General features: G+C 47.8%; 1 protein-coding gene across 1 annotated transcript; it reads right to left on the bottom strand.

Moving 5' to 3' along the window:
* Positions 1-3,792: 3,792 nt before the first annotated feature.
* LOC144752819 (uncharacterized) lies at positions 3,793-14,909 on the bottom strand. The gene is made up of 3 exons (XM_078640665.1): positions 14,741-14,909; positions 4,259-4,597; positions 3,793-4,166 (listed from the first exon to the last, which is right to left on the bottom strand). Exons 1-3 carry the CDS (start codon positions 14,907-14,909, stop codon positions 3,793-3,795), a joined length of 882 nt encoding a protein of 293 aa, XP_078496791.1.
* Between the last annotated feature and the right edge of the window lie 1,458 nt (positions 14,910-16,367).

The following is a 16,367-nucleotide window of genomic DNA, read 5'->3' as shown; positions in this document are numbered from 1 at the left end:
TGGTTAGTTGTGTCCTGTGATGTTGGGTACCTTGGGGAGGGAGAGGCAGAGCTGGGTGTATTAGGCGTAGGGTACTATGCTGATTCCATGTTCAATGATGATGTCAGCAAGTGGGGCCATGTAGACGTAGTAGACAAAGGTACTGAGGGACAATCCCTGGGGAACTCAGCATCAGTACTCCGTGTGTTTTGATGTGAAATGTATTAGGCTGAATCATCAGCTCCGGTCTGCAAGGGAGGATACAATCCAGTGTGGTGTATTACCTTGCATCATGCCATAGTGGAGTCTGGCTACTAGTGTGTAGTGGAACATTGTTTTTTGAAATGATGAGATGTATTGTGTATATGGAGTGGCAGTATGGCCTACTTTGAGGAGTGTGTGGATGTTGCAGTGGCGTGTAGGAGGGACCTCTTGATGCTGTTGTTTGTCATGGAGCAGGATTGGGGATGTTGTATGTTACAATGAACTTCACTGGGTGCATGTTGACCCTCTGGTTTGTGACTTTGTCTGCAAATGTGAGTGGAGAGATGTGCCTGTGGGTCTTGCGGTCTGTTTGGTCAGCAGGGGTATCATTGGTAATGTCATTTAGCTCTCACCATTTGCATTCATTGTGGAGGTGCATGTTCCAATTATGGAGTTCATATACTGTCACTGTTCGTGTGCAATGGGGGTGGCAGCCCTGTGGAAGATGTGCTGTGGGCAGGGGTGTGTGGGTGCTCCTTAATCTATGGCCATCAAGGTGTTTGTGGTGTCAAACATGTTGACATGTGGCCAGCAGAGGATGGTATGTAGTGTGGCTTACTTGGGCGAAGGTGTTGTGTGGGATGCCTTGGTTATGTTCATCAAAGTTGACATTCACTTTGCTGATCTAGTGGTAGGAGACTGATCCAAGTGTCTTGCAAATGTCTGTGGAGTGAGTGAGGCCTGAGCTTTGGCTGGGTCATAGTGTGAAATTTTGTATGGAGTTGATGATTTCCATGGATTGGCAGGATGTGTAGAGGATTGTGCCCTTGATGAATTTGCATTTGTGTGGATCAGATGAGTTTGACATTTTGCTGTGATATTGGCCCTGTAGGCGGAGTGTATTTCCTGGGTTTTGGTTGACCCTCAAAGCTAACTCCAGTAACCTGCACATGAGCATTTATTATTGTATGTCCGTGGATACACATTTGACATTGGTGGTGTGTTGTATGTTGTGCTTCAAGGAGGTCTGCAGGCATGTATGTGCATATGTAGTCCTACATCTGTATTTCGTAATGAGCTGAGTTTGTGTGGCCCATGGTGAATGGAGGAGTGTGTATCAGTGCTGAGGCAAGGGGCTCATTGTTGATCTTGCACCAGTGTCTGCACAGGGAATGTGGCCTTGACATGTGTACGGTATGTTTTGTGAATGAGGAGAGGATGCATTGGGGCTTGGATCAGGGAGGATGCGTGGGATGGCCAAGGAAAATGTTGTTACCTTGGATGAAAATGTGTTCAAGGGTGTGTCCCACCTTGTGAGTTGTGGTGATGACAACTTGGGTATATCTGATGTTGGCGATGTTGTCTAGGAGGGCGGTGAAGTTAAATTGGCAGAGTTTGTCAAGGTGTTATACTGGTGTCTGAGCTGTACATAGTCTGTGTATTCAAGGGTGTTGTGCGCTCTGTGATCTGCATTGGATTTGGCAAATGTTGTGGCACATCAAGGATGTCTGTATGAGAGGGAACAACATGGAGTTGTCCTGTAGTTGACTGTGATACAGGAGTGGACATGTTCAGTACTGTGCAATGAGTTGATCATAATGGCGTTAGTCTGTTGGAGGCAGTTCCTGGAGATGATGGCAAGGCATTCCTCCATGGTGTTTGTGGCCGTATTTATGCATGATCTTGTACAAGTTGTGGATTGCGTATGCAATGTCGGTTGCAGATGAGAGCTAGGCAACGTAACTTGTGCAAGAGGGTGTTGATGGCATCACACATTTACATGACATGTCTGTGCAGAGGACATGTGTGTAGGAGGATGCAGCTCAGCCATCACTGTGCATTGGCATACAGCTGGCTGGATATAGCTGTCATTGTCTGGAGACGGGGTAAGGTGCTTCAGCAGTGTCAACATGAGACTGTTGCTTGTAAGTTGCACGGTGTTGAGAGCTGACAGTTGTATTATCTTACAAGGTTGCATGCATGGAGTGCTGCATTTGTAGTGGGGGTGGTTTTAACGACCAGGGTTACTTGAGCTGGTCTTGCTCATGTTGTGTATGTTCACTGATGTGCTTGAACTCTGCACAACAATGGTACCTATATACATCATCCCCCATTGAGCTGGGGTCGTGGGTAGGGAGAGCAGCTTGACGGCAGGAGCATGGACGTGTGTGGGTGCTGGATGGACAGGTAACTGCAGTGGAAGTGGCAAGTAAAAGGCAGTGTGAATACAGAGAAAAACAGGGGATACACAACAGACAGCCTAAATTTGTGCTAGCAGGAAAGGCAGACACACACAACAAGGGCACAAAACAGTGAACAAGGCACAGACAGACCATGGTGCCGCAGGCAAATGGACTCATTGGCGATCTACATTGTACTAGTGGTACGGATCGTACCACGAGTCTAGTGGGACATTTCAATTGGGCAATGACATATCTGGTCTGTTGGTGTACAATAATCTGTGTGACAGGCCTGTACATAAGTAGTTATTGTGGATGTATGCAAGCTGACTCAATCTCACATTGCATTTTAGCCGATTTTCTAACAGACTGCAACCTTGAAATCTGTAACGTTGTCACTTCTCCAAATGAAAAGTGTAACAGTGCTCAAGGATCCGTGGTGTGCCAAGGCTTTGCCATTCGCTCAGATTTACAGATGTATTTGGACATCTCAATTCTGACATGTCATGGAAGTTATCTTGCCATGGCTAATTCCACGGCCAGTTTTGTGCATCAGTGTGTCAACATACATCAGGCACACTGAGCATCATCTATGACAGCCTTGCTTCACTTTTGACATGTGAAAAAGTGACGCTTCGGTGCCACAAGGCTTTAAGGAATGAGGCCCACTGTCTTTGCAGCAACACTAAAGTGTTTGTAGGACTTCATACATGAGACACCATTTGAGTGATAAGGGATGTGGTTGCAGGCACTGGTGTGATGCATGTCCCTATTCCTATGCTTAAGCTAATTGCATTGTCTGCTACTTATCTTACGTTAGGATGTGCCTTTGATGCCAGCCACGTGCAGATGTTTCACATTTATACATACATGTGGTATGTCAGATTTTTCATCATCACATACATAAACCTTGGACTGACCCACATTAATGCTAGCTTGCAAGCAGATTTGCTTTTACCATTCACACCCTCCTTGTAAAAATTGTACTGTTTGTCATACCAACTTGTGACATAATGTGCTATCTTAGACATTTCCAATCCTGTACTACACACGTTAATAGTCACTTTATGAACGTTGCCTGTTGGACATTGCATGTTGTGCTTGCAAAATAATTTAAGTGACACAACTTAGCAAGTAGCAAGGTATGACGGAACTCTACTAATAAAGGGACACATACAGTAGGGTTGAGGATGTACATGCACAGTCCATACAATAACGTGACATTTGTGACATTTATGTGTGAGTAGGTTTTTATTGTGTGGAAAGTGAGTGTTTACATCATACGTTCACCTCATGGAGGAAGGCCACAGATAATTACTTGTAAATCCATTGACTATCAGTAATTGGTATTTCTTCATTACTGGGGTACACTGTCAGTAGTATGAGCACCGGACAGTGTATATTTAGTGTCCTCGTACAATAGGTGATGCTAACGTGCAGTTTTGCGGAGGACTGGACATTCATCAAAATCTTCTTCAGCAGATGTATGTGTTGTCTTAGCTGATGGTATCATCACTGGTGCAGTCGACATAGGAGGCATACACACATCAGGGACTGCAGATGTTGAAGGGAGTGTTCCTGCATCCTGTTCCTTGCCCATCAGGTAACGTATAAATGCACTGAGCATGACTTGCTGGTTTACCAGCACTGCTGCAACATCCCGTTGGTAGGCAGCCAAGTTGGTAAGGTATGCATCCTGTTTTTGATTCATTACTTCAAGTATGTCCTGGATGGCCCTCAGCCTGTTGGCAACTTCAAGGCTGGCACTTGTGTTGGGCATTTGTTTGTGCCTCTGCTGCATGACTTCAGATATGTAATTCAGGGCCTGAAACAAACCACGTGGTGGAGCATCGTTGCTGCTTCCATTTTCCGCACTGCCACACCGGATCTTATACAATGGAGGACTCCCTCTAGGGTGGCTCCCATGCTCTCTATCCCTTTACGCACCTCCTGTGCCAACTGACCCTGTACATCAACAACACGTTGTTCAAAAACATTTAGCGTGTCCTGCGAGTGGTGAGGGTGAGATGTTGTGGGAGGTGGCGTACGAGTGCTTCCATGTTGGTCAAGTGGAGATCCCACTATACTGCTTTGCGTTCTTGTGCTGGGAGAGGGTGTTTGAATTGATTGTAACAGGTCCTGGAAGAGGCCTATGTCCATGCTTGGTACACTGTCACCGTCCTCATCATCTGCTTCAAACAAAGGTTCCTGCTCATGAGTAGGTGTTGCATGCCCTGAAATGTAAAAAGATGTAGGTTTATGCTCATGTCTGACATCTGGTCTACAGATTCACAATTTTGAGTTATCTTGACTTTTGAACTTTGATGTGTGTCAACATGTCAAAGTTTAAGCTACACATCATCACTTATGTAACAAAAATATGACATGGCATGATTAAATTGATGCATTCAAAAAGTGTTTCCTATCACATGGCACATGGCCAGACAGTGCATGCACACTTGCACCATTTAGCTTGTGTGCATGTCCTGATGGCTGTATTGTTGGTGGATATTGAAGACACATTCCAGCACAGTAGCAAGTCCAAGTGGCATTATGCACTCTGTATGTGTGTAACAGGTATCAATCCACAATTACTGATGAATTGGCACATGGATTTCTTAACATCTCACATCATCCCACCTGTCATAGCCATCACGGCTGTGTTGTTTGTGTGTGACCCATTTCCTGTGTTTTCATGCAAATTATGTTTTATTGGAATGATACAGATTGCTCCTGGTATGTTGCTCAACCTACACGCAGCTCCGCTTGTGTGCCCCTGCTGCCGCTGCCGAGTACACACTGGTAGGTGTGCTCAACCACCGTGTCTGTGTCCCGTTTGTGCCCTCTGTGCAACTGTTTTCCCCTCTTTGCACACCATTATGCTTTCTGTGCCACTGTTTCACCACCCCATGCACACTTGCTGCTCCCGCCTACCACATCCCCATATATGCCAGACGTTGCGCGGATGTGCGGCTGGCGCACCAAAGGCACACCTTAAACAAGCCAGTCTGCGGCCATACGCGCCTGGACCGAGCCCAGCGCCAGGACCCCTTGAGGCCACAAACGCCACTACACCAGACTCCAGTACCACGCCTGTACCCTCCACGCACTCAATGCCGGACAAAACCACACTTGCTTCCAGGCCGCCACAAAAACAGGCACATGCAGCTTCACATGCGACTGAGCCACCAAACCTCCATCGACTGGACCCAGCCACCTCCAATGCATAATCCACAACACCCACTCCGCACACAAACACCCCATTTGGCTCTGGAATCTGCTTGACACCTCCGCCCCAGACATGTGCTTCTTAACCGTGACCTGGTGGAACAACTCCTCTGCGACCAACATCACCATAGACATCCCAGACAGCTACAAGATCACCCGCAGGGATTGCGCTGACTGAATTGGTGGATGATTCGCCATCGACCACAAGTCCACCCTCAAGGTCGGCTCATGCAGACGACACCCTCAACACCGCCGACCACCTGCACTTCAAGATCCACACCGACACCCAACACCACCCTCAGAGGAACACTCGTCTACAGCACCCGGACCCTCTGCTCAGTTCAGCAACTCCATCGATGACCTCACCAGCACCCACGTACTCGCCTCCACGCACCACATCAATCTGTGGGACCTGAACATACACCTCAATAACAACAACAACGCCAACTCCGCCATACTGATCAACAACCTCACCAGACCCTGCCTCAGACAACTCGGCACCTCACCCTGCCACCGGCCACAAGCTGGACCCCGTCTTCTCAACAGGCACCCACGTCGCCTCCAACCACACCACTGAACTCCACTGGAACGACCACCGCTGCATCTATTTCACCTTCATGAAATCAACCACACACCACCGCAACCAACAACTGCCTCGCCAATGCTGGGTCAAAGTCAACGAAGACCAGCTGGTAACCCCCCTCACCCAGAACCCAAACAACAACCCCACCAACCCAAACGCCACAGCCCAAAGCCTCTCACAGTGTATCTAGGACTGCACCAACACCTTTGCCCCACTCAAGTTACCCTCCAACAGCCACGCCTGCAACAGAGCCACCTGTTTCACCAATGACCTCCAGACCTACCAACGCGCATGACGGAAACTGGAGTAGAAATGGCTCCACGGACACACACCAGACAACCACACAGTCTACAAGGACGCCACCTGTATACATCACCACCTCAACAGATTGGGCAAGAGATCCTCCTTCAGAGCCCGCCTGGATACCAATGCACACGACAGCAAAGAGCTCTTTAGCATTGTTAAAGAACTCTCTAACCTCTGCGCCAACGCCAACAACATCCCACCCTCACAAGAACTGTGCGACTCACTGTCCATCTTCTCCCAGCGCACGTTTGGTGACATCCACAACAGCTTCAACACCACAACCACTCCAACTATGCCAGACTCCACCTCCCCTGCGAGGACCACCAGCGCCAACCGCCTCACCTCCTGGTACAACGTCAACGAGGACGCAACACACAAGGTCATTAACTCCATACACTCTGGATCACCAGCAGTACCGTTACCATACCACATATTGTACGAAGCAGACGCAGCCATCATACATCAACTACGCAAGTTCATCTACATCTTCTTCGATGCAGCAACATTCCTGGAAAGATGGAAGCACGCCAAAAGCAATGCCCTCCTCAAGAGGCACAAGGCAGACCCCAAGGCCCTCAAGGACTCACGGCCCAACTCCCTGCTCACGTTTCCAACGAAGGTCATCTAGAAAATCATCAACATGCAATTGGGCCGCAAGCTGGAAGACACCAACATCTTGGACCCGTCCCAGTCTGGATTCAGACGTACATACAGCAGCAAGACAGTCCTCATCTCCGCCACAGACAACATCAGGCGCCAACTAGCCGACGGCGAGACATCAGGACTCTTGCTCCTGACCTGTCAACTGCCTTTGACACGGTATGCCATTACACTCTGAAGACACACCTCCATGAATCCAGAATCCAATAGAAGGCCCTAGACTGGACCACGTCCTTACTCTCCGGCAGAACGCAGAGCGTCAAAATCCCATCCTTAAAATCCAACAACATCATCTGCGGCATCCCCCAGGGGTCATCCCTCAGGCCGACGCTGTTCAACATGTACATGTCCCCCTCGCACAAGTGACCCCCCATCACAACCTCTACATCATCTCCTACACCAACGACACCCAGCTCATCCTCTCCCTCACCAGGGACCCACACACAGCCAAAACAAACCTCCACGAGGGAATGAAGTCCCTCACCAACTGGATGAGGAGCAGTGGTCTGAAGCTGAACTTGGACAAGACACAGGTCCTCATCCTCGGACCCACACCCTCAGCCTGGGACGACTCCTGGTGGGCAACCACACTGGGAACAGCACCAACACCCACTGACCATGCACGCAACCTATGATACATCCACTACTCCTCCCTCTCCATGTCTGAGCAGGTCAACGCCATCTCCTCCTCCTGCTACAACAGCCTCTGCATGCTATGCAGGATCTACAAGTGGATCCCTACCCCAAACAAAAAGAACGGTGACACAGGCCCTCAGCAGCAGCAGACTGGACTACGGCAATGCACTCTACGCAGGATTCCCAGCCAAACACCTACAACGACTGCAATGCATCCAATACACATGCGGTTCAATGTTGTCATCGTCCCCCGCCGCAGCCATATCATCCCCCAAATTTGAGACCTACACTGGATCTCCTTCAGCAAGTGGATCACCTTCAAGCTCCTGACCCACCCACACAAAGCACTCCACTAGGCCGGACCAGCCTACCTGTACAGCAGACTCAGCTTCAACACCCCCACACGCCAGCTCTGCTCCACCAGTCTCCCCCTCACCACTGTCCACCGCATCCTATGACCAACCTCCAGCAGCAGATCCTTGTCCTACCTCGCCGCCAAGACCTGGCACACCCTCCCTGCCCACCTACGGCAGACCCAGGACCTACTCGCATTCAGAAGACTCCTCAAGACCTGTCTCTTTGAGCGGTAGCGGCAGCCCCCTCCCATCAGAGTGGGAGATCCAACAGGTGTTGTTGCATGCTGAAGGAGTGGTTCCAAGGACACGGACTTCTGTATTCTCTGAATTTGTCTTCATGCAGCTGTGGTTCATGCAGACTGCGACGTCATGCATTCCTCAATGTATTTCAAGTCTGGGGGTGGTGTAGTCTTAGGTGTGAGAGAGGGTGAGCTGTGTGTCATCAGCAATGGATACGATGTTGAAGCCGTGTTGGTTTCAAATGGCGCTGAGGCAGACCTGTTGATGTTGAAGATGGTGAGGCACATTGATGGACCCTCTGGCATTCAGCATTGGATTTACGTGTCAATCTGATCCTTTGACCTCTTGCTGGGATGCATGATCCAGTCAAGCAGTGTTCCTTGTAATCCAGCATCATGTAGTGTCGCAAATACTGTGTGGTGTGAGTCTGTGTCGGAGCCCACTCACGGCTCTTGGTCCCGGAGGGTGCGGATGTCATCTGTGGCTGTGAATAGGATGATCTTGGTGCTGTTGTTGATGTGATAAGGGCAGGGCTCTATGTGATCCCACAAGTGGATGTATCTCATGTTCGAGGGCGTGCATTCAGCTGTGACTGGTGTCCCGGTGGGGATGGTATTATGGCTGTTGTGTTGGGAGGGGTTTGCGTGGTGCTGCCTGTGGCATCTCGTGTGTACGGCAAAGTTGTTGTTGTGTATTTTTTAAGTTTAGGTGGAACTTTGTTGCACACTTATCACAGGGCTGTAGTGCCAGGGTGATGTCTGTAGCTTTGCTGCATAGGTTGGTGTATTCAAGCTTCACCTTGACGAGTTTGCTGGAATTTTCCGATTCTTATAGTATTTATTTGTGGTAGTCCGTCATTGCGTCCATGTATGTGTTGGACATTTCAGGTGTCTTGGTGTTTATCCAGTTCTTCCCAAGGTATCTGCTGGTGCGTCTTGCTTCTTAGAGATCAGTGCTGTACCATGCGGTGTCACTGTAGTGCTGTTTGTCAGGCTTGCGCAGGATGGAGGGCTGGTATGCGCAGTTGTGTATCCAGGTGTGAAGTTCACTTGCTGAAACGCTGGCGTTGGCTGTGTATGAGACCAGGGTGGTGGTTGAGCTTTGTCAGCAGTGTAGGCAGGTGATATGTCTGTGGGTCATGTTTGCCAAGGCCTGTTGTCAGTCTCTGATGTTTTCCATGTGTGAGTGCATGGAGGGTGGCAGAGCTGCATCAGTGAGTGACTCTAGATCAGTTGTTACTGGAAATGCTTGCGTTTGGCACACGGATGTGCGCATGCAGACTTGCCTTAGGCGTGCCTTCAGCACACCATGTGCATGCGTCTGCTGTGCGCTTGCACAGCGGCTGACATTGAGTAGGGTAAGTGCGAGGTACAATATTCTGTGATGCCGGAACACATGAAGACAGGGCCTTAGTGGTAGAATATTTCAAATATGTGGAGTGTGGGCTCAGATGAGAGCAATGTACTAACTTCTAATGAAGACACAAGGGATAAGTGACTGATGTGATCATGCTATGTCTCCTCAAAGCATGGGAGGGTGGGTTGGACAGATCTAATATGAGGTGGGGCATGTGCAGATTGGCAAGATGACTCAGGTGCCACCCATTATGACCAGAGCAGTAATACCCACTTTCATGTTTGCTATGCAGGCTGCATTTCAGCCTCCATGGCAAACATGGCCAACACACCAGCATGTGGCTGCATGACTTATCCCATTGCCAATTACCAGTCACACCAGCACTTCACAGCGTTGTGATTGACTCAGGGTAGGGAGCCTGGCTGCCTAATTCCTTTTCCGTTTTAGAAAAGGGGGTGGTGATGAACAGAGTGTCTGAATTAAGCAGACCACTCTTACCCAGTCCAAAGATCAGGGCTTGATCCATCACCGTTATTTAGCTCACTGCCCCATCCCAGCTCAGAACCTGTCTATATGCAAATTAGTCTGTCCCTGGCCCAGTGCATCATGGGAACAGGGCAGACCAAACTACCAAGCCAATTCTTCACCAGAAAGGAGACAAGCTTCCGGGGACCGGTTTCTGGCATTTCAGCCGTCGTCGGTCCGGCTTGCTTGAATCCTGATGGAGCAGTGAGCAAGGGACTCATGTCTGAGTATACCCTGCCACACCTATAGTGGCCAAAAACGATTCAGAAAAGGGGGTGGTGATGAACAGAGTGTCTGAATTCAGCAGACCACTCTTACCCAGTCCAAAGATCAGGGCTTGATCCATCACCGTTATTTAGCTCACTGCCCCATCCCAGCTCAGAACCTGGCTATATGCAAATTAGTCTGTCCCTGGCCCAGTGCATCATGGGAACAGGGCAGACCAAACTACCAAGCCAATTCTTCGCCATAAAGGAGACAAGCTTCCGGGGACCGGTTTCTGGCATTTCAGCCGTCGTCGGCCCGGCTTAATTCCTTTTCCGTGACACAAAGGCAGGGTTGCATAAGCTCCAGAGACATGGGACACAGCCTTGAGGTAAGACTTCCCTCAATATATGTTTTGCAGCACCCGCTCACACACACATCCCTGCATCCATACGACATTCATTGTTATTTCCTGCATTTCCAAACTCACAGCTGTCCACCCCCGCCTTTGTCAATGTTTGCCACTGTGCCCCCATGCAGAGCAGGTGTACCACTCTGGTGCCAAAGGCACATACATATTTGCACAACATGCCATGACATCACATTCCATTGAATTAATTTTTAATACTAGCCATGTTGCAACTGCAGAGTAGGTGTTGCACAGCGGAGACTTTCAATACACTGTTCAAACTTAAGTGAGTGCATCCCCAAACTATCCTTGTCACCACACACCCAGACATGAAGCATGAAAATCCTTTATGAGCAACCACGACACACACAATGGAGTCAGATTTGAGACTAATGCACACACCATTTTTCATTAGCAAAACAAATATACACACCATTTGTAATATTTTACAAAATTTCACCCCCTATTTCCCATGATGTACATCAATACAAATAAGAGTTGAGTCATATTTTACCCCATGAGACACCCAAATGTTCTTAATTGACACAAACATGCACAACATTTTACATATTTTGTACATTTATCACATTAATTTAGTTTTTGACCACTGACACACATAACCACATGAAGTACTTACATCACAACATAATTGTGGTGACAATGACGTATTTTGAAATGATATTTTGTAACACATGCGTTGCATTGTTGACATTGTACTGCCTGCATTGTAATGGTCATCTCAAACACAAAGGCAACCCTAGTCTACGCTGTTTGCATCTGACTGGCTCAGGTCCACACTCTGCACCAAGGATTATTCCTCTTGGACACTGCAACAATACAATGGCAGCAACCTCCTCACCATCAACCCTGTACGCCACCTCACCTGCCAGGACCAACCTCTGCTCCAGACATCGCCATCACTGTCACTGACAACTTCTGTGTCACCTGCAGAAGGCAGCACGACAATCATGGAAGAGGCATTGACAACTCATACACTGGCACACTCAGAATGAGCAGGCTCTCTAATGTGCCAAGGATGACCATGTACTACGGCAAATACATTATCCTGACCGGGCCGATGACCATACTCAGCAGCACACTCATGTGCAGGACACCAAGGCCATGTGTCCCATTCTCCAACACCATTGTAGACCTCATTGCACCCCAGTGTCTGACATCCACAGACAGCATCCCTCTCGATGACCTCAAGTTCCACCTCAGCAGGAAAAGTTACCAGACCACCAACACCTCCTGGGTAAATTCACTGACATCAGACACAAGCATCAAGGGACCTCAACATACCACTGAACAGGACATGTACTACAGCAGCAGGCACTTCTGATTCAGGCCAGACTTCAGACTCTCCTGGCACTACCATCATTGGATGCATGACATATGGGACTTGACCAGCAGACACCACCGCCATCCTTGCACCCTCTTGCAGCTGGAGCAAGGACACTGCATGACATCTCATCAACTCCTTTCGCAATGACAGTCCACCAATGCTGAAATACTTGTGACACTACAGCTCACAACTACCACTGTTAGGATCTCAAATGACACCATCATTTCTGCACCCTCATGAATGTACTTGCGTCAGTACTTTCCCCTGCCTCATGGCAGGCATGAAGGTGGGGCAGTGCCATTGGGATAGGCTGCCACAATGCATTGCTGGAATTGCATCATGGTTGTGCATACACAAACATAATGATTTCAGATGGATCAGTCATTACTTGCCTCATGGAGCAATGTCCAGTGAGTACTGTAAATCCATGCTATTGCAAGGGGGGACATGGTGAGAAGTGTTGCCTCACTGTCTTCTTGCAGCAACACTTTTCATGGTTGGGGCATAGGAATGCACACAATATTGTTGTTGGTGCACATTCCTACAGTGTATCTTTGTCACAGGGCAACCCTGAAACCTTGTTTGCTGCACTGTCCAGTACCAGGCCCATGCATAGATGTTGTCCCACAAATTGTCACCTTCCTTAGGGACAGGTATGTGCTGGCCTTACATTCCAGCAATTAATGTGCATTAGCGTGAGTTTGCTTGTTTCTTTGCATGTCCGTGACAGCCTTGCTAATCTTGCGAGGTGCAGTTAGTTAGATTGTTAGCATTATTTGGATATGGAACGCCTACCTTGCATGTCATTGCCATAATTTTGTTGGGACATGCAAGGCCATTGACATACAAGTTGCTATCACTCCTAAGCAGTTGCTCTCATCTGTATGCTACAGCTTGCTAATGTGAGAATACATTATTGGCACATTAGATGCAGAAACAGTGCTGCAGAGTCGCTGAGGATCCATTTGTATAATGCACTATGGTGAATATTTGCTGAATGTTTTGCAGCTGGACTGCGCCACTTGCAATATAGGCGTGCTGCAGTGCAAGCATAGGTACAGGGCATGAATGGAGTCCATCGATGAGATGGTGCACATTCCTGCACACTATTGATGTTAGGTGTTGTATCACTGCAACAACTCCATTGGTACACTTATGTTTTGGCCATTCTCTTGACAACATGGATGTGCTCTATTCACTGTGTGACACTACATGTTGCTATTCATGTTATATACGTCATTCATCCAGACGTAGCTGGTCAGTGCTTTAGTCATGCATTGATGCAGTCATGTCAGGAGCATCATTCAAGTACAGCAAGCCTTGGTGCGAACCTCTCCCTGTGGCACTTCCTCACCCTTACACCTACCATGATGCAGGTGTGAGGTACTGACACACTTGCCAGATGCTATTTTATTTACAGAAATTAGATGGATTGCACAGCACCACTACAAAGACTTTTTATTGGATGTGCAGACCCACCCTGCATACGTTATGCATGATGCATGTACAATGTGGCACAGGGCTTCACATGCTCACTAACATTCCTGAGTACTTAGCTTTACATATGAAGATAATGTAGCTGAAACCATCATGCACAAAGTACAACAATAAAATATTTTCGGCCAGCATTGGGTAACTATCAGTAGGGGCTCATTATTGGGCTCACCTGTCCTTCACGACAACATAGGTGCACAATGCTTGCCATGCGCCTACCCAGGCAAACTTGCACCATGTTGCAGGGGGTCCTGCGGTGCAAGGGATCATTGTTTGTGTGCATGGAAGGGACACATTCCTGCATGAAGCAGTCATCAGATGATTTTCCCTCTTGTTATGTGTCCACTTGGATGCAACACTTATATGTAGGGGATATCGAAGAGGGAACAGATATTATTTGTTCAGGTTGTGCATGCCTTACACAGACCCTGGGGATGCATATGTTTGTTGCGTAGCGTAATAGTTACTGTTTGACTTTGCTATTGGGCATTGTCAATTGGACATGGATGTTTCTGAGTACACCCCCAGCAACAACTCTGGAATTCCACTTTCTCACACTTTAATGTGGGAATTATGCCAATCACATAATATGTTGTACTGTGTAACATGGCTGTCTCTGGCCTATTATAGTGCCTGTGGCACATTGTGCCACCAGTACATAATCACAGTTACATCCTGGCAGCACAGTGGTGGCAGTCCAGGTTATAAATGTGTTAAACTCGGTATGTTGCAGGGTGTTGTTTGATTGGTATTTCATAAGAATTGTTTTATATTTGCACCTGCGTGTGGCAATTGTCAGGTGTGCCAGTGGGCTAGGACTACAGTTTTGAAATATGTTTTTAGTTTTACATGGGTATATGTTTTAAAAATGAGACATCTGCATGTCCAAGGTACAATACATTTGAGAGACACTTCACAGTTAATGACATGCATGACTTCTCTTTCCACAACACGTCAGTAATTCAGCCAGCCACCTTAGTTTATGCACTGCACAACATTACCTTGTTTGCAACATTGCCCCTTGTAGGAACTTACCCTGTGTGCCTTGCGGTTCCTCATTCTGTGCACTGTCCTGTCCTGCAATTCCTACCACCAACTCGTTTGGGATGACCGCCGCAACCCGCTCCTCAAGGGCATCCAGCTCTTCCTGTTGTGCTGGGCTGCCTCCTCCTGTCAGCATTGCTTCCTTGCGATTTTGCGCCATTTTTTCTTTTGTCCTGCGCTTGATGTCATTCCAGCGTTTCTTAATGTCAAGCACTGTCCTCTTTGATTGGGCCACACAGTTGACCTTTCTCAATATGGACTGCCAAATGGCCTCTTTTTTTGATAATGGCAACTTCGAACTTGCAAAAAGCTGGTGTTGGTGGTCTGTCACCTCATTGATGAGTATGTCATTCTCCTCACCACTGAAATTTCCTTTCCTTTTCCTCTTTCCCTGTGTTTCAGGTTGGGCATCCTGGCTGCCATGTGGGAGGTTCCCTTGACTGCTGCTGTCTCCTTCATGCTCCATGGTAGCTATTTTTCGCTTTGCGGGAGAATTAAGAGATGGATGCGTGTATTTTTGTCGTTTTACCGGAATCTGACGCAACGTGAAAGTGACGCAACGTGAAAGTGACGCAGGGCGACGTAGCCATGCGTCAGAACCGTGATTCAGACTTACGGCACTTTTCCGGCAGTTGCGTGACTTTTCGCTACGTGAAGACGGCAGCGTCTGCGTCACTTTTTTTCTACTTTCGGCGTCACTTGCGACATGATGCGCCATTGCATTATTTGATGCATCGGCGTCGCAAAATAGTGACGCGGCGTGTCGTACGGAATAGTGGCGCATCCCTGCGCATGCGCAAGGATGCGTCACTTTTCATAAATAAGCCCCAGAGTCTTTTATTTATTTCCTTTGAACCAAAAGGTATATGATCACCTGATACGGAACCATGGTCATGTGACCAAGAGCCTGTGCGCTCTAAACGCGTCTTTTTTTGCCCTGAAATAAATCGAATTGGAAAGTACCTGGTTGGTGTGGCTCGATCTTCTTTTTTGAACAAAGGAAGCCTGCAGTATATATATATATATAATCGAATTGGAAAGTACCTGGTTGGTGTGGCTCGATCTTCTTTTTTGAACAAAGGAAGCCTGCAGAGTATATATATATATATATATATATATATATATATATATATATATATATATATATATATTACCTACTGGCGGTCGCCAGTAGGTATATATAGTTAGGATTTTTTCTCTATGGGATTTTTGAAAATTCTATGTCTAATAACTTTGGCGTTCGTGGACGGAATTGGCTGAAATTTTCAGGAAAATGGAACATTTCGTTCCTGAGCAGCCCCTGAAAATTTGGGGGGGGTTCGTCAAGGGGGGGCCGAGAAAAAAGGGGGGTCCCAAAACGCGTTTTTCCCATGTTAATTTCCATAGGGCGGTTGGCCTCACTTTTAGCCCGAACGGCTGAATGGATTTGCACGAAACTTGGCAAAATTGTAGGGACTGGTAGCCCGATGTGCCTTTGCTAGGTCTCAATATATGTGCTCCAGTGGATTTTGAGAAATTAACGTTCAAAAAAAGATATATATCTGTAACAGCGCTCCGGGCAGCGATCCGGTTCGCGTACTTTTCGCGTTACGGAGCTTTGCGAAGCGAAGCTGATTGG

The sequence above is a fragment of the Lissotriton helveticus genome, chromosome 5_1 (assembly GCF_964261635.1).
Source record: "Lissotriton helveticus chromosome 5_1, aLisHel1.1, whole genome shotgun sequence".
NCBI classification, from domain to species: domain Eukaryota; kingdom Metazoa; phylum Chordata; class Amphibia; order Caudata; family Salamandridae; genus Lissotriton; species Lissotriton helveticus.
The sequence above is the reverse complement of the archived record's forward strand: the minus strand, read 5'-3'. Positions and strand labels throughout refer to the sequence as shown.

What these genes read in the sequence shown, in the direction of transcription:
- LOC144752819 (XM_078640665.1), bottom strand. Translation starts at nt 14,909, where the DNA reads ATGGCGCAAAATCGCAAGGAAGCAATGCTGACAGGAGGAGGCAGCCCA. An exon ending in GGAACCGCAAGGCACACAGG is followed by an intron (nt 4,598 to 14,740) that starts GTAAGTTCCTAC and finishes TTTACATTTCAG; the next exon opens with GGCATGCAACACCTACTCAT. An exon ending in CCTAGAGGGAGTCCTCCATT is followed by an intron (nt 4,167 to 4,258) that starts GTATAAGATCCG and finishes ACATATCTGAAG; the next exon opens with TCATGCAGCAGAGGCACAAA.